The following is an 18,944-nucleotide window of genomic DNA, read 5'->3' on the forward strand; positions in this document are numbered from 1 at the left end:
GAGTTCCCTTCAACTATTGCTTGATCTTTCCCAAACACACACTCCTAAAACCACTCTAAAGATGTTCTAGCCAGTCTATGAATACATTGTATTATGAAAAATTTGAAACATACAGAAGTTGAAAGCCTCGTACAATGAACACATATTTTCCACCTGGATTCAGTGATTTATCATTTTGTTGCCACATTTTTATTTTTCTCTTTCTACGTATACATATGTAATTCACATATACATATATCAATATATGTGAATTTTGTAAAATTTTACATAACTTTTTTGGCCAAATTCTTTGAAGGTAAGTTACAGATGTTATGGTACTTCACCCTTGTAAATACCTGACCATAGGACATTCTCCTAAGTAACCATAAATAATTCTCACACCAATTAAATTAATAAAACTCAATATCATCTAATATCAAGTCCATAGTCAAATTTCGCAGTGTCTCCCATTTTTTTTATAGCTTTATTTTTCTAAACCAGGATCCAATCACGATTTACCCATTGCACTTGACTGTTACATCTTTTTGTCTCAAGTCTAGAATAGTCCCCCACTCTTTTTAATGACACTGACGTTTTGAAAAATTTAGGCCAGTTTCCTTATAGAATGTCCCACATTCTGGACCTGATTCTTTGCTCACAGTCCTTTTACCTTTTCCTCTATGCCTGTATTTCCTGTATACTGGAAGGTGGGTCAAAAGGCTTGATTATATTCGGGTTAAGCATTTTTGGCAGGGTTCCTTCACAGGTGATGCTGTTAGTACTTCATGTTGCATCAAATCAAGAGGCATACAAAATCGGGTTGTTCCACAATTGGTGGTGCTAAATTTGTTCCCTGGGTTAAGTTGGTGACTGCTGAATTTCTTCATAGTAAGGCATAGTTTCCCTTTGTATTTATTAATCTGTGGTGTGTGATACTTTGTACGTGTGTGTGACACTTTGACACTATGCAAACATCCTGCCTTTCCCTCCCTCCTTTTACCAGATGAGTTTTATCTTCTCTTGATGATCCTTGTCCGAATCACTGGGGATTGATTACAAATGGTGATTTTTCTAATTTTATTATTTCATCTGCATTTATTGGCTGGCATTCTCCTATAAAGAAAAACTCCCTTTCCCCACTCTTTGAGTATCACTCTGGACTGAACGAATTTTAAAAAACTGCTTTGACAACCTATTATAGTTATTATTCTTTTTAGTGGCCAGTGAAGTAACCTCAGACTGGGTTCTGTGGGCTTTTCATTTGACTGTATTAATTTAGGGGCACTTCCTTGCTTTCTGGCAAGGTGTTTCAAGCTCAACTTTGTTCTTTTGTACTTTTTGGGCCTGAGACCCCCAAATCAGCCATTTCTCGAAGAAATACCATTTCTTTTAGTGGGGAATGGTATTTAGATATCAAGATGTGGGCACCCTCTAGTGGGGTGACATTACTTCTAAGAAAGACATATATGAAAAATTGTAATTCAAATTTAACATCAGAGGGTTTCCCCCCATAACTTCTTTTATATTTGAATTTCTTTCCTTAGAGTTTCTACCAACAAATATACTTTTTTTTTTAACCTATAACATACCTGAGAGTTCAAAAATTACATTGCCAATAGCAGTACTAGCAATATATCTGCAACATTTGAGGGTTTTTGTTTGCTTGCTTGTTTGGGTTCTTTTTTCCCCCAGAAATATATACCACTAAGAATGTATGGTTAGAGTACTATTAAGCACTTCTGAATACCTCTAAAGCACTATCATCTCTGATCCTTGCTTGTTAAGCCTTAAATTATAATCTTTTTCAAACTGAAGGAATTCTTGTTTTCTGCTTTTAGTGGTATGTTTTCTATTCTTTAGTGATATAGTTTCTGTTCTTTAGTGGTAAATGTAAAACACAAAATAGCTAAAAATGCACATCCTAAGACTTAGCAAGGCAATACAAATTTAAATAAACATGCATTTAAGACTGTTTTTCCATCAACTAAGCATCATCCCAGGAGATATGTATTGAATGCACTGTATCCAGTACATTGAGATAAATCTCTCATATAAGCACAAAAAAAGCAAGTAGCTTGTTCTGTAGCAAATCTCCAGGCACCTATCGTGACTAAAGAAAGTCAACAATTATTAGGACTACACACACAGCTCTAATTCGTCACCTTATGCATTTGTCGAGATAGAAAAAAAATGTGGGCAAATCTGGGGCTATTTATAATCGGGAAAGGATACAAGAAAAGCTAATCTAAAGAATTCAGTCTCTCAATTGACCAACCTGTATTAGTTTTATTGCATACTCTTGTGCTCTGCAGTGGGTTAACACATTTCCAAAGGCAGGAGCTATGCTTCAGCTTTCTTTAGCAGTGAAAGGAAATAGCTGCATGTTCTGATGACAATTTGGAGTCTTTAAATTTTATTCACTCAATGGGTTTAAATAAATACCAGTTCAAAGAACTACATGTGTTTTAGACATTGCTGTTTTTGGAGAATAAACATGATTAAGTTTGGATGCAAATGTTTCAAGAAAAATCAGATACTGAAAGTGGATTTTTGACACTTCAAAAGAGGTAAGTCAGAAAGCCTATATGAAGTATCACTCAATCGAAGCTTATAATTGTTTCAGTTTTATCTTTAATGTCACATAAACTCATTGTGAAAATTAAATGAATATGTGTAAAGTGCTTAGAATGGTTATCTGGCACATACAACTGTTACCTCTCTGTGAGAATTAAAATTCAATATAGCTTTTCTTTATAAATCAATGTTGCACAGAGACTAAAAACCTGAAAACAGAACTATCAAGATGGTATAGAAATCAATACTGGAACTTATAATAAATATTTCCCTGTTTTCTGATCTATGGGGTTCAGGAAGAGTTCTCATTTGAGATTTTTACACAACTGTGAAGTTTACTTTATATTCAAGGAAGATCCTCCAGGCATCAGTTCTTAAAATACACAATTAGAATAAGAGCAGTTATCAAAAACTACATTTTATTTTAAACAAGTCTCTATTTAAGGAAAAGTACATTCTTTCTGGTTTGTCTTCCCTCTTAATTCTGGCTACACACTGCTGCCCTCTGCAGCATTTTCAATCCTTGCAAGTTGACGGCCATCCCAATCACACTCACAAACCTGACCTCGTTTCCACCTCTATAGGTAATGTGACCCACCATGAGAATGATGTGTGTGTAAGTAAAGAATAAAAGGGAAGGCTCCTTCAAAAGAAAACAAGAAATAAATAAAGCAAGATGTTGGCACAGTTCAAAAGAACCCATCTGAGAAGGCGGCCTTCTTATGGGCCCATCAACAAACCCTCAATCCCCCTGGGAGGGTTCCTTCCTGGCATTTTACATAGCCTCTTGGTATCTTAGGACTTTATTTTTCATAACACATGTAAAAATTTTTTTTAAATTGTAATAAAATTATATATAGTAAAAAAAAAAAGGAAGGGTAAATCGTAAAAAGGGTAATCAATGAAAACATTTGGCTTCTACTTCAAACCTCTAGACAGATTTGTGTATCTGTCCAGAACTCGCTTATATTATTACACACACTTAATGTGTGTGTGTAATACTTCAACATAAATAGAGGTATTCATACTACTCTGCTAATCATTCAAGACTGTAACTTGGAGATTGTTCCCTATCAGATGAGATTAGCCTAATTAACTTAATTAAAACCAAGTAAGTTTTAACAAAATAGTTTTATGTATTTATTTTTTGGAGACAGAGTCTCGCTCTGTTGCCCTGACTAGAGTGCCACGGCAACAAAATAGTTTTAAATAAACCTCCTCTCCAATAGGTTCTTTCTGCTACAATTTAATTAGATTCCTGTTGCTACTAAAGTTTTTCTTTTTGTTTTTTTTTTTGTTTTTTGTTTTTTTTTTGAGACCGAGTGTCACTTTGTTGCCTGGGCTAGATTGAGTGCCGTGGCGTCAGCCTAGCTCACAGCAACCTCAAACTCCTGGGCTTAAGCGATCCTACTGCCTCAGCCTCCCGAGTAGCTGGGACTACAGGCATGCGCCACCATGCCCGGCTAACTTTTTCTATATATATTTTAGTTGGCCCGCTAGTTTCTTTCTATTTTTGGTAGAGACGGGGTCTCGCTCTTGCTCAGGCTGGTCTCGAACTCCTGATCTCCAGCGATCCTCCCGCCTCGGCCTCCCAGAGTGCTAAGATTACAGGCGTGAGCCACCGCGCCCGGCCTAAAATTTTTAATTAATATGTAAAGCAGTGTTAGAGCCAGATTCCCCCGGGGCCGAGGGAATCTGGCTCTAACAGCAGCAGTTCTCAAACTTGAGTGGACATCGGTATCCCCTGGAAAGCTTGTGGGAACAGATCGTTGAGCCCACCCCCGGAGTTTCTGGATTTAGAAGATCTGGGGCAGGGCTTGAGAACTGCATTTCCAATAAATTCCCAGGTGATGCAAAGGGTTCAGGGACCACACTTTGATAACCAACCACCGGTATAAAGGCTGCATTAAACCCCGTTCCTCCCACCTCCCTGCACCGCTCGCCTAAGAAAGCACAAGCGACTAGTCGTCTGGAAACCTCAGGAAGGACCCAAAAGAAACAGCTCCCCGATGCAAGCCGGAACCGAGGTAAGACGAACCTATGCTCCGCGCCCGACGCAGCCCGCCTACGCCACTTCCCTCCGACTGCACCCGCCTTCTCCTCGTCCCCAACGTGAGTTAGGCGGACGCTTAGAGGGCGCGAGGAGTCACGTGAGTCTAGCGACATCTCGCGAGTATTTGTGTCTCTCGCGAGACTTTACCCACCTCTGTCTTTTCCTCCTTCCAGCGCCCGGCTTTCCTCCCCTCCCCCTCACCGCCGACCGAGTTTTTCCTTTTCAGACCGAGTCGCCTTGTTGTCGCGGAGGTTTTTTTTTTTACTGCTGCTGTCGCTGCTATCCGCCGCCACCCCCGGGCTCATTTGCCCTGACCCTTTCCCGCTGCCCTGCCCCCAACCCCACACAAGGTAACAAACCCCGTGGGGGAGAGAGTAAGGCCTCGCCGTGCCTTCGGTCTCTCCCGAATTGAAGCCGAGGCCCGAGGCCGATTGGCCAGCCTCGTCGGAGAAGTCGGGGCGTCGGCAGTAGAGTTAGGAGCCGCCGTCTCCTCGCCCGCCCAGAGTTGAGCTTTGGGGGGGGGTCCCCAGTGCCGTGGCAGCGAACTAGGCCAACCAGGCGGGTGGGGTTGGGACACCCGCGGCGGTTCGGGGAAGAGCTTGCTCGAGGGTTGTGGGGCTCCGGCAGTTCCCCTGGCAACTGATGTTTGAATTTCGAGGTCTGAAATAATTGTGCGAGTAGTGGCGGGCTTGGAGGTGTTGGGGAACTGGAAGGAGGCAGGTTGGCTTGCTTTAACCCTTTGAGACCTTTCCAGATTCCAGGCTTTCGTTGAACGGAAATCTTAAGAAAGATAAGGAAATCCAAGGGAATCCTGTATGTTTGCTTACAAGTCATCAAAAAAGAGTTAGTTTGTATCTTATTTTCAGGAAAACGAGTGAGCTGGATTTGGCAAAAGGCATGTTCCTTTCTTAAATCGGAGCGTATTTGTGCTTGTTTTCTTTTACTGAAGGAAAATGCATCGACAACTGTTTAGGCGACTGGGTGAAAAATTTTTGTTCTGGAGAAGAACTAAATGCGCTCTTAATTGAATAGTTCAGGTAGAGTTATATAGTTAATTAAAAAAATTCTTATTTGGCTTTTGGAAGTAAGTGCTTAAATATAAATTTTTTTTTCCCCAAAAGATTCAACTCTTAAAATAGACAAGTGCTTTTTAAAAAGATATAACAGCCTTGATTGTTGAGCCAAACACAGTACCTTCCATATAATAGGAGTTTAAAGAAAATTAGAAATTTCCCTTTCCCTCTTATCTCCTTTTCTGCTTTTCTCTTTATATGAAATTTATCTCGCATGTTTATAATCCTCAGAATCAATCTATCATCTTGAAGTTTGTGGTTTAGCTCAAGTCTGAACTAAGAGTAAGAGTAATGGTGATCAATGAAATTGCAGTGTTGTTAGTAAGGGATTGGAAGCAAAAATTAGTTAATTCAGGCAGATAGGGAAATTAGTTTTTATGGTTTGATTTTTTTTTTTTTTTTGGTCCAGTTTTCATGGTCTTAACCCTTTTTATTTTCCCCAGATGTCAGAAGATTTAGCAAAGCAGCTAGCAAGCTACAAAGCTCAACTCCAGCAAGTTGAAGCAGCATTATCTGGAAATGGAGAAAATGAAGATTTGCTAAAATTGAAGAAAGATTTACAAGTAAGTATAGGTGGACAATTGTAGTTTTTCTGTGTTTTTTTTAAATGATTTATTGCATAGAATCTAGGCACCAAAGCACCATTTGGAGAGGGTACCCCTCCTGTGTTTGTGTTGCGTGCATGTGTGTCTGTTTTAGTGTTTTATGTGTATGCACATAGGCACTGTGGCTTGTAGGAGGGTTGCTTCCTGTGTATATCAAAATGAGTGACACATTATAGAAGCACCCAAGATTTATATAAAGAATGATTTTAAAAATAAGAATTGGTTTTGGAAGTCTCTGTCAAATTCTCAAGAGAAGTACATACAACTCTACAGTGAAAAGTGCTTTTATTTTGTAAGACCTGGCAAGGGAAATTTAGTTCAAAAGATATTACAATTAAGGTTAAAAAAAGTATAACCATATTAAGATTCTTCTTAATGCCACAAGATTCTTTGAAAACGAAAATGTGGCTTTTTTCCCCAGAGTTGTGCCTTATACCTTGTATTGAAAAACATATTTTGGGCCGGGCGCAGTGGCTCACGCCTGTAATCCTAGCCCTCTGGGAGGCTGAGGCGGGTGGATCGCTCGAGGTCAGGAGTTCGAGACCAGCCTGAGTGAGACCCCTCTACTCTCTACTAAAAATAGAAATAAAAATTATCTGGCCAACTAAAAATATATATAGAAAAAATTAGCCGGGCATGGTGGCGCATGGCTGTAGTCCCAGCTACTCGGGAGGCTGAGGCAGTAGGATCGCTTATGCCCAGGAGTTTGAGGTTGCTGTGAGCTAGGCTGACGCCAGGGCACTCACTCTAGCCCGGGCAACAAAGTGAGACTCTGTCTAAAAAAAAACAAAATTAAAAAAAAAAAAAAGAAAAGAAAAACATATTTCAGCAAAGGAGAGGGCCAAGTTAAAAAACAAAAACAATACATCATAAAAATACCTTAAGAGGTACATGTTCTCTGCATAGATGTTTGAAGTTAAGGTTAGGTTTTACTGTGTAGTTGTTGACAATTGTTGATGTGGTGAAAAGGAGATGTTAATTGGTCTGTCATGGGAGGTTAAGGTAGATACGAAATTTTTTTTTTTTGTTTTGTTTTGTTTTAAACCACTGGGATTTCAAGACAAAGCACTGATAGTAAATATCTTTTGTTTCTTAGGATACCAGCTTTATTAAGAAAAACAGCATATATAATTTGTACATATTAATACATGGGACTTTTCATCTTAAGAACCTCCTTTAACTTCCGAACCTGATTTTTAAAAAAGTTTTAAGGGTATTTTGATGATCTCTTTACTGATTCAGCATGAAACTCAAATCTGTGTTATATCTAAATAATCCTTTCCCTCCCTTTATCATCCTGTTGTCCGTTAAAACTATTAATATTTTAGGGATATTAGAACTGCAGACAAATGGAACTTAACTGAAATCGGGTCCAGATTTAGGATTCTGAAACTGCTTATCTGGGCATAATTAAGATGAGTTGAATATTTTTAAATTCTAGTTGTAGGATAATATATTTTTAAAAACAGAAACTATCTGGGGTAATTTCAATATAAGTAGTACCCCCCCTTCGATGTATAGAAGCTAGGTCTGTGGATTTTAGGGTGCCAGTCAGTAAGAAAAAGGTGTTTAGGGGCAATTTCTCTCACAGGCCTTTCAGTAAAAATAACCCAATGGTTTGCTATCTGCCCATTCATTTGATCTGCTTATATGTTGTGAGTATACATTGAACATGAGGCGATAGAGGCAAACTGACCTCTTCTATACTTACACTCTGTGAAATACTAACTTTCTGTTTGCCCCAACGAGAGATGTCTAGTCTACTTTTACCAACCTAAAAGCAGTCCTTTTTTCTTTGAAGAAAAGAAAAACATTGCGTGCCGATGTTCTGTATATTGCTTCCTGGGCAGTAAATGTGGAACTGGTAGAGGGGGAATTGAGAGTGGAGTTTGAAATATTATCATCAGGTCTTTTTAATATTTCTAGAATAAATTGTCATTAGAGTCAGGGTAGAACTGCTTTACTGTGACATGATCTATACTGTGTGGAGAAACCATTGTGGTAGACATTATAGTAAGCACCTAAAAGGCTTACCTAGTGTTCAGTTAATAATGACCTGGGAATCATGTAAAATACCCTCTTTTCTATAACCACTTAGAACAGCACTATCAGGTAGAACTTTCTGTGATGCTGGAAATGTTCTATATCTGCTGTTCAGTACCATAGCCACAAGCCACATGTGGCTATTCAACACTTGAAATACAGGTCAAGGTTACTGAGGAGCTGAGTTTTTAATTTGATTAAATAATTATATGTGATGACCATGTTGGATGCCAAAGATTTAGAAGGTTAAGTAATAATAACAATGCCTTTCGTGACCAGTTTTGATCAGTTTCTCTCCCTCTTATTCTATCATGAGAAAAAAAGTTTAATTTTGGTTACTAGGTTAGGTCCCTTTTAAACTGAAAACTACTCAAAGATGGAAGGCATCTTTTAGGATTAAGTAACATTCTGAAAAGTATTTGGCTACATGCTTCCATTTAGTAATTGTCTCCATTGAGGCTACAGTTACAGCTTCTATTTTGCTATGGGTTTTTCCCTCCCTCCTTTTTTCTTCTCTGCTTTCTGGGAAGTATCTCATGCCATTGGTTTTTAATTCTGTCTGTCATGTTTGGTGATAAGTCTGTTCAGCCTGATTGAGTTTGTGGCTTCCTCATTTTCATATTTTTGAACTATCATGGTTCCTAATTCCTTGTGTTCCTCTTTTGGAATTATATCCTTAACCTGGTTATTAATTTGTTTGCCATTTGATTTATGACAAAATGCTCTTTATGTATTTTTTCAATGACTTCATTTTGCCACTAAGGTTTCCATGTTTATTTCTTTTATGTACTGTTTTTCCTATAGACTAAAGTTACTCAGCAGGCAGCAAATTAATCTACTAAAGTCCTAATTGCCTTTCTTTTTTCACTTTAAAAGTGGGTGTAGTAAAATCTAGGCTAACTAGCTCCCAGGGTAGTCTATGATAATCACAGAAATAGTGAATTTATTAGGCTGTTTTGCTGAATAAACTGGTTCTAAAGGAGGCAGGGGTCAAGTCACTTGTCTCATATATTACAGTGGCTCTCTGCATCCCCGAAACGCCTTCCTTCAGTAAGCAGAGTGCTTGAGTGCACCCCCTTTGACCTGCTGATATGTAGATCACAACACCTGATGCTTCCTGGAATTGCTGATCACTGTAACTGCTGCCCATCTGTCGATGAAGGAGCAGTTTCAGAACTCAGACTTGAGGGAGGAAAAGTAATTAATGGTATGTACTTCCAAGAAACCCCCTCATACATAAAATAGTTTTTCTAATACTTTGGTCCATATGCACATGTGAAGAAAAAAAAAATTAGAAGTTTCTTCATAGTTTGGAAGTGGATGTAAAACTATAGTAAAGTTAAAGGACACTAGGAGCAAATGCTCTGGACTTTTTTTAAAGGGTCATTTCAACACAGGGCTCTGAAAATTGTTTATAATATGCACAGCTTTTCAGGACCCCCCCTTTTTTTTGATGAAAATGTATTTCCTTATGAAAATACAGTGGGAAAATGTTGTGTCCTAAAAGAAATAGAGTTCTGAATTTGAGACCTACAAATGCAGAATTCATGTTTGTGCTTTAATAGTTAAATGATCCCTAGGAAGATGTGGAAGTATTTAATGATAGGGATTGTGTGGGTTCTTGAGTCAAGTTTACTGGATTATATTCCTGGCCCTAAAACTGATTAACTGAAAACAAGACTGGATAATTTACTCTTCTTCTCTGTATATTATACAGTGTATTTATTTGGAAGGTTCTTAGCTTTAGTTGCAAAGGACTACCTAAAAAGTATTTAAATGGCTGCTTGGCAACTAATAAAACTTAGAGATGTTATTTCTACTGAATTTTTAACTCAAATCTGAGTCTTGTAGTACTGACCTTTCTCTAAGAGCTTATATTACTTTTTTTTAAGACTCAGATACTAGTTTTTCAGAAATAGCTAGGAAAATTTAGAATCTTCAGGAGAGAGGTAATATTTACTGGCTACTGAATCAGAACTACTATCAGAAAACTTGAGTGGGAACCAAAAGAACACAGTTTAACTTTGCTCATGTTTCTCCCTAAACACACAGTATGATGTTTTAAATGCAACAGTAGGGGAATAGGTATGCAAGATGTTAAATCAGATAAGATGAACTATAACATGGATCTTCGTTAGAGTAAAAAATACAGCAGATAGGTAGCAGAAGCTACCTGTGTACTATTTCTCTAATTTTTAAACCATCCCTATACCAAACATCTTTGAATGAAGCCAATTAAATATAAGCCTGAATTACAAAAAATGTCTGCCACACAGAGGCATTGCCTGTCTGTGTTTTTACTGTATTTTTTCCTTCTAAATGAAGCCTTATGTGCTTAATGTTAAGGTATGGTATATTTTAAATCTAACCTGGTAATTTTACCCAGCTGGGGGGTGAGTTTTATAATGAATGAATAGGATGGCTACTGGTTTCTTTTATATATGTCTATAGTATTTTAGTAGAAATATGTATAAGTAGTAACATTTTCATTACTAATAGGGCTGCTTCAAGTGTTTTAAAAATGACGAGGTGTCTAGACAGTTACTACTGCCAAGTCATTTCCTATAAAACAGTACAGTTGCGTAAAATATACATGACAATGATAAGAATAAAAGTGATCTCAAATCTAATTTAGTCCCTCATACTTGACTTTATTTCTTACCTTTTAAAGAGATCTAGTCAGCTAAAATAGTTACTTAGAAATAATGCATGGAGTTTAAGCTCAAGCCTACTCTATTTCCATTAGTATTTGTGGTTAAGTTGAAAGGCAACTATATGGGCTTACATCACAGCTCTACCACTTACTAGTATAAAAGGTTGTATCTCGGTTTCTACATGGGGATAATCACAGTACTCTCAATAGTATTATGAACAGCAAATAAATACATGTAGAGTACTTAAGTGCTGTACAGTGTAGGAGCTGTTGTCATCAATAACAAAGTAGTTCACAATGTGAATTATAAAAATAATGCTACGGTTTTTGTTTTTCATTTTTTAGGAAGTCATAGAACTAACCAAAGACCTTCTGTCAACTCAACCTTCTGAAACTCTTGCAAGTTCAGACAGTTTTGCTTCTACTCAGCCCACTCATTCATGGAAAGTAGGAGACAAGTGTATGGCAATCTGGAGTGAAGATGGACAGTAAGTGTAGAAAAAAAACTCTAACTATAACATGAAATAATAAAATACAATGGTAAGAAGTTTTTATTCAGTTTGAACTACTGTTTTAATCTTTCTACATAGGCAATAAGATTTATAGAGCCAGTTTGATTCTTGGATGGTTGCCATTAATACAATTTAGTTTGGCTTTAGATGAAGTTTAGGGGGAGAATAATGGCTTGGATACTAGAGGAAAGAAAAATGAAAGCAGAGGAAAATGAATGGTTATTTCTAAAATAATCTAAATGCTTTTCAAATTAAAAATTGAGTGAATGGTTGGTTATCTCAGATTTCTGTGAGTCGCACACACTGAAATCATTCTTATAAGAAATAATCTTTTCTCAAAGAGATTAAAGAACATTGAACAGATACATATGTAAGAGACTTTGTAACAATATTTTGATTAGAACTTCCTTTTTTGATAGCAGATGGCTAACTTCACTCTTTGTATTATGTTTGTCAAAAGGCCATTTGATTATAGAAGTTTCATTTTAGACACATGTAATGATTGTATCACTACAGTATAAGTCTTGTAGGCTGAGTACTAAACCTTTACTCACCTGCTTACAGCCATGATATCTTTACAGGTGTTATGAAGCGGAGATTGAGGAGATAGATGAAGAAAATGGCACCGCTGCAATCACCTTTGCTGGTTACGGCAATGCTGAAGTGACTCCACTGTTGAACCTCAAGCCTGTAGAAGAAGGAAGGAAGGCAAAAGAGGATAGTGGCAACAAACCCATGTCAAAGTAAGTAACTGACTTTATTATTTTAGGTGTGATCTTCCCCATTTGGGTACTTGAGGTAGTATGCAGAGAGAATCTAAGTAGGCTAGATTGAGGTGAGAAAGTTACAATACTGATTACCATTGTTTTGAAGATTAGTGATAATAGGGTTAACATTGTATGTGTATGCCTAGGTAAAGTGAAGACATTTTGGTTTACTCTTGGGCATTCAGTAAATATTAAGAGGATATTAAAAACATTTTCCCAATATATTTTTATAAGCCAGGTGCTAGGGCTTACACCACAGTGAAGAAGACCAACTTGGGCCTTGTCCCAACTGAGTTTATTAAACATCTAGGGCAGAAAAGGCATAATTAAACAAGTGCTTTAATAATAAAGTATAAAAGTTGGGAAGAGGGGGTTTATAATAGGTACTTTAAGGGAACAAAGAAGAGGTACCAAAACTATATACTTTCATTATCAGGATAGGTTTCTTTGAGAAAATGACATGTAAACTGAGATTTGAAAAGAATAGGAGTTAGTCAGGATTAAAAACAGAAGGCTGTGTGACATTGAGTATATATATATCTGGGTTTGCATCCTATCTTTATTAAAAAGCCTGTGACCTTGGACAAGCTGCTTCACATCTGTTTCCTCATCTGTAGAATAAGGGGCAGTAGTTACGTACATTAACTAGGTTGTGAGGATTAAAGTGATAACATTAATAAAGCACATACACAGTTCTTGACATGTAGTAAAGGCTTAATAAATATTTACTTTTTAAAAGGAGGAGGCATAAAAGTAACAAATCCCTGTGGTAAAAACTTAGGGGCTGGAAGGTGGGTGGTTTGAGAAGAGGCTAGAGAGGTAGAGTCCAGATTATTGGGAGCTGGTAAGCCACTGATAGCATTTTAAGTTGAAGGGATATGATGTGATCAGATTTGAGCTTTAGAATGATAGCTGACAAAAGAGAAGGCGGCTACTAGTATGATCCAGGTATCCAATGATGGCAGCCTGAACTCAGGGAGTATCAATGGGAATGGAGAAGTGTATGGTTTTGAATGGTTTTTAACAGGCCAAATTAACAGTATTTTTAGTCTTTGACTTCTGTGGAAAAAGCCATGCTTAGCTTCATGGTGGTGATATGGTACTGGGAGTCTAGATTTTGCCTTTCTTCAAGATCTCTTTCTTCATCCTTCATTTGGTTAAAAGTCAGTGCTAACTGAGCAGAAATTGAGAGTTCTATTTAGAATTTTTTGGAAACGTTTGGTTTTTTGTTTTTATAAGAATTGTTAGCAATGGTTTCCTTTTTTGCTGCTGTATTGCTCTAAGTGAAATAGTTTTATCTGCATTGAATCTCTTCATACACTTTTTCTAAACGCTGTACCTGCTAACTATATCTATTTGGAAATTGATAAAGGTTTAGATGTCCATCAATATTGAAATTCAGTTTATTCCTAAAACAACTGGCAAAATCTATATAAAAGTCAAATGAAAGTTTACATTGAAATATTTGATTTATATGTGTAATAGATTATAGTTATGTTTAAAAGCTTCCAGCGATGCTACATATTTTCAAAAAAACCATTTCTTAGTAGTGCTAGGTGATTGGCATTGATTTTAATGAGTTAGTACTTTTTATTCATGGAGAAGAATATATAAGTTTATTGGGGTTTTTCTTTGTTTTTGCACTTCTGATGTCTACGAAGAAGTCATCTTTTAAGTCTTAACAGTCGACATTTAGCTCTGTTTTTTCCACGCAGAAAAGAAATGATGGCCCAGCAACGTGAATATAAAAAGAAGAAGGCTTTGAAAAAAGCACAGAGAATAAAAGAACTTGAGCAGGAAAGAGAGGACCAGAAGGTGAAATGGCAACAGTTCAACAACAGAGCCTATTCTAAAAACAAAAAAGGCCAGGTTGGTAAATCTTTTAATCACACTTTGTAAATTTGAAAAGTGCGACTGTCATTACAATAACTTTAATATGAAAGGAGAGGTATATAGATTTTTAGAAGTACATGCTTAACCAGATCTTAAATTCAGAATCGTTAATCCTCAGTTTGGCTTATTAAAAAATAACCTGTTAGCCACTGTCTCTGCAATAAAAAATATGAATTGAGTTTATATCGGGAATTATAAAAAGTCTATGCTCTTTTCCTTCTACAAACTAAAATTCGAAAAATTATTTGCTACCTTACCACTTACAGGCAGTCTGCTGAACTCTACCTGCTTTATTAACATGCTTTTATGCTGGGCATCACTGGTAGATGTTATTTAAAAGAGCGTTCAAGTTCCCTTGATACATTTATCTTTCTAAGTGTGTGTGTGTGTGTGTGTGTGTGTGTCTGTGTCTGGAGAGGGAATGGGTAGAAGATAATCGTAGTATTCATATAGGAAGTTCAGAATAAGGATAACTTGGCTTTCAGCCGTATTTTAGTTTTCATTGCTGTCAAGATAGTTCCTACAGTGGTCGACATGGCTTCTGGAAAGTAGCACTTCCTTTTTATAAAGATGTTTATTTTGTGACTAACAAGGGCCAAGGGACAATTTAGGCATCATAACAGGCCCTGCAGTAAACATCAGTACGGCCAGGGTTTTAGTCATGCTAAAGTGGATAGCTCATAGCTAAATTTAGGATTGGAGTCTGCAAAACTAAGACACCTGAAGGCAAGTGTTATGAGGGTTAATAGCACGTAGTGGTATTTTCCACAACTTACAAGTTGGAGTAAATGGCTTTCAGCATGAGACCATTTTAGTAACCATTTTGACACTAAACAAACAAAGGCAGTGTGCTTTTCTTTTGTAAATACTGAAACCAGAACATATTTTAACATAAAATTTGAAACTTTTACTTTTTCCAAAACTTAATCAGGAATGGTTTCTTGTTTTCTTTCCCGTAGGTAAAGAGGAGTATTTTTGCTTCACCTGAGAGTGTAACGGGCAAAGTTGGAGTAGGAACTTGTGGAATTGCTGATAAACCTATGACACAATATCAAGATACTTCTAAATACAATGTTAGGCATTTGATGCCTCAATAATCAGAAAAACTGTTGGATTTCATCTCTGCAGGGCTTTACATTTACCTTTTTATCCTTATATTTTTCTAAAGGTAAATTATTTGTTAGATGAGTAAGGAAGACACCGTTGTTGTCATGTTTGACTTCAATAGAATGAAACTTGAAGAAATTGAATTTGATAACTGCTATTCATTTAACTTTTTTCATTACTACTACCACAGTTCCCTCAAAGTTTGTTGAATAAAGCAACTTTTCTAAATGCTGCTTAGTACAGCGCTTAGATGAATTGTTGATCTTCCTATTATCAGGCCCCCACTTAATCTATGGTATATACCTTTTGTAAGTCATCACTTGGAATTTTCAGATGCTTTGAACTTGATACATATTCTAGCAATTCATTGAAACATAAAGGCAAAACAACCTGCTAAAGAGAGATCTTTACCTTTTTTTTTTTTTTTATCTTCAACTTTAAAACCTAGCTTTTGTCCAGTTCAGCCTAAATATAGGTTAATTTGTAAATGGCAACGTTTGTTTTGAGGTTTTTTCTTCAATACTTTGTTTCCTCGGCCTATTATGCCATCACTAATGTTGATCCAGCTTTTATTTTTATTCAAGTTTTAGTTTTATGTAAGAAACCATGTTTAGGATGAGCTACCTTTTCGAAGGTATTTTTGTTTTCTGTATGTTTGCTTTTTTCCTGTGTTGATTTTTCACTTAGTTGTGGTACCATGTGGATGTGTAATGTTTATATGGGAAGACAAAAAGCTTGATGTATAGCCCTGTATACAGTGTAGATACTATTTTTGTAAAAACAAGGCTAAATTAATGAACAAGAGTACTGAATGTTTCATTAAAATTTCCTGTATTTCTTGTGCATTAATCTGACCATAATTTTCCTGTATATTATGTTCATGTAGCTGAATTTATAATTTTTTAACTAGATCAAGTCAGCATTTGTTGGTATAAGTGAACATCACAGTTACTGTCAATTGAGTTTAAGCCAAATACATGCATAGAAAAGGGTCTTCCTATTAATGGAAGATGATTTTTAGGATGTATGTTAATTTCAGTTTTTGTATGTTTAACTTTTATTAAATAAAGTGTTTTTGAAATCTCCAGGGTGTGTTAACAAAAAAGGATGATGTCTTTAACTGCCAGCGTTGGTATAGCGATTAAGCCTTTGAAGTACTTGCACACAGCATTGCCGTGGAAGAGAATATTCAGTATGTGATAAAGATTTCAATAAATCCTTAAGTATTCTTTCCATTAGATAAAAAATTGGATCCTAAAGTACAAGCCAGTCTTATTTTAAGGGCTTGTGCTATCTATAGGGGTGTTTGTAAATTTTTGGTAGAAGGGGAAAATGAGTTTTTATTTCATGAATTTTAATTTTTTGATGAATTGAAACTTAGGATAGTGATGAGTAGTAGAATTCTTCATCTCTCCTTTCTACATTCAGTCCCCTTTCAATCTAGGAGGTCACTGTTTTTTTCCTATAACCTATGGCCACAGGGTAGAACATGAAGGATAGAAAGAAAGGCACAAGTTGCAGTAGAAAAAGGGCTACAAAAAGCCTGAAAAACTCTTAAGTAAAATGTTAATACTCATTTTGTTACCATTGTAACAAACATCTTAAGAGTGTACTAATAAGAGTAGGGATGAAAGATTGCAAGAGAATCCTTTGAATTAAAAAAACTGGAAAGAAATTTGGTGTAATGATGTGACCTTAGAAAATGGTTTTTGTTGAGATTACCTTGGTGTGTTTGTTGGAATAGTAAGTTCACCTGGTGTTTGTGTAGGCAAGACTGTTGTTAACAGACTTGACCCTCCTTTGACCCTATGGTTTGCCTTTTCTGCATGTTAATTTCCCCCGGGGGCTTTGTAGTAGAGAGAGAGACAGAAAAGGAAACAGAAGTAACGCTATCCTAAAAAACCTTTGTTTTGAAAATGGGATGTGCGTAGGTAAGGAAATCAGAAAGAAACCTTTGTGTCAAAAGACCTACGTTGTGGCCCTTTAGAAATTCCTGGTGTCAGAATGATGTTGGTGTTTCTGGACTAAAGTAAAAGTTAGGACTCCAGGGGAGACAGAGTACCTATCACACAAATGTGATGCTGAATTTGGGGAGATGGTAAATGAGAAGCATACCACCAACAGTATTTTAAAAATGAAGATAGTTAAACTCTGTCTTCTTAAACCAAATATGAAACTTAGCCTCATGAAGCTTTGTTATAAAATTTAGTGTAGAATTTGCTTTCTCTGTTGAGAAAAGAGGAAGTTCTGAAACTGACAGACTGAAATGTTAAATATTGATTTATGGCTCCTAAGTAGGAATGATTGCATGTAACTTCTCAAAGCTTGGCATTTGATTTTGTTGACCATTTCAAGGAAAGAACACTAACACCTCAAAAACTGGTAACCAAAATTTTTAATTTTAATAGTAACCACAGGTGACAAATGCTGTTTGACTTATGTAGAAGAGGCTATAGAACATACTGGAAGAGTAAGGACCCTAGGACCAGACTGCTGTTTCAATCTGGCTCCCCATTTATTACTATGTGTATTAACTCTGCTACTGTGTATTTCTCAGCTGTAGAATGAAAATACCTGTTTTATTTGGTTTTAAAGATTGAGTTAATATGCGTAAAGAGCTTGATAGAATATCTAGCATATGGTAAGCACTACAGAAGGGTCTGCTATTACTGTGCAGAGTGGCAATGGTGATTACTTGATCTGTTTTCCTTAACTTGAATAATGATACACATTACAATGGATAACAGTACCCATTGCTTATGACTTGAAGCCCCAAATTATAACTGTATTACTGAAATGTTATTAAATTACCAAAGTTATACATTAGGTAAATTCTAGTAAAGGTTTAAATTAATTTTTATACCAGGGCATGTTTCTTAATGGGAAGGGGGTGAAGGTTCTAATAAAAAATCACCCCTAATGTTTGTTTAAAAGTAAAGGGGAATTCTTGGGTCTGAGTCTTACCCCAGACTTAATCCAGGTCAAGGTGTCTGTGTGACAAACACCACAGGTGATTCTCATGTGCATCTCTGGCTACAACCGTGTTTGGGGTTAAATGCAAAAGCAATTTTACATTTTTACTTTGGAAATGAAGAAAAATTACCTAATTTAGTGGCAAATTTAGTAGCCTAATTATGAAGACGAGGCATCAAACCAAAATGAAATGCGTGTTAATATAGCAACACATTTTAAAAACTTGTTATCTGTCACAATGAAAGGGGTGTGTGTGTTTTCAGTATGATGTATTTTTAATGCTGAGTGTGTCAGCCTTGAAAATAGCAAGGGAAACCATCAAGTAATATAAAGGGAATTCGTATTAGATCATTAAGTATGAAATGTCCTATTTCCTTAAGTACTAAATTTGACGGTATCTGACATTTCAGTTTGACACTTATTCTTTTATTGTGAAGGTACATCCTCATTCTTTCAAACATGTGGTTTGGCTTGTGATTATCTCTAAAAATTTTTTTAGAGCAAGTTTTGTAAAACCATGGGTAAGTCCAGAATTCATGTTATTTTTGAGTTCCACCATGGAACCAATGCTGCATAGACAGCTCAAAATACCAACGAAGTGTTTGGGAAGGATGTGGCTAATGAGTGCATAGTCCATCTATGGTTTGAGAAGTTCCATTCTGATTGTTTTAATCTTGAAAATGGTCCACGTGGGCTACCAGAGACCAAGGTG

General features: G+C 36.5%; 1 protein-coding gene across 7 annotated transcripts in view; it reads left to right on the forward strand.

Annotated features, from left to right (window-relative positions):
* SMNDC1 (survival motor neuron domain containing 1) overlaps positions 1-16,344 on the forward strand; it is a 45,415-nt gene extending 29,071 nt beyond the window's left edge. Inside the window, exons 4-9 of one of the 7 annotated variants that reach the window (XM_045569063.1) lie at positions 4,401-4,580; positions 6,123-6,242; positions 11,326-11,468; positions 12,074-12,235; positions 13,975-14,128; positions 15,112-16,344. In XM_045569063.1, coding sequence (XP_045425019.1) covers positions 4,563-4,580; positions 6,123-6,242; positions 11,326-11,468; positions 12,074-12,235; positions 13,975-14,128; positions 15,112-15,249 — 735 coding nt within the window. In that variant the 5' untranslated portion in view covers positions 4,401-4,562 and the 3' untranslated portion in view covers positions 15,250-16,344. The other 6 variants (XM_045569064.1, XM_045569066.1, XM_045569067.1 and 3 more) reach the window with 6 other exon arrangements.
* Positions 16,345-18,944: the final 2,600 nt, after the last annotated feature.

Source organism: Lemur catta, chromosome 14 (assembly GCF_020740605.2).
Source record: "Lemur catta isolate mLemCat1 chromosome 14, mLemCat1.pri, whole genome shotgun sequence".
NCBI lineage: Eukaryota > Metazoa > Chordata > Mammalia > Primates > Lemuridae > Lemur > Lemur catta.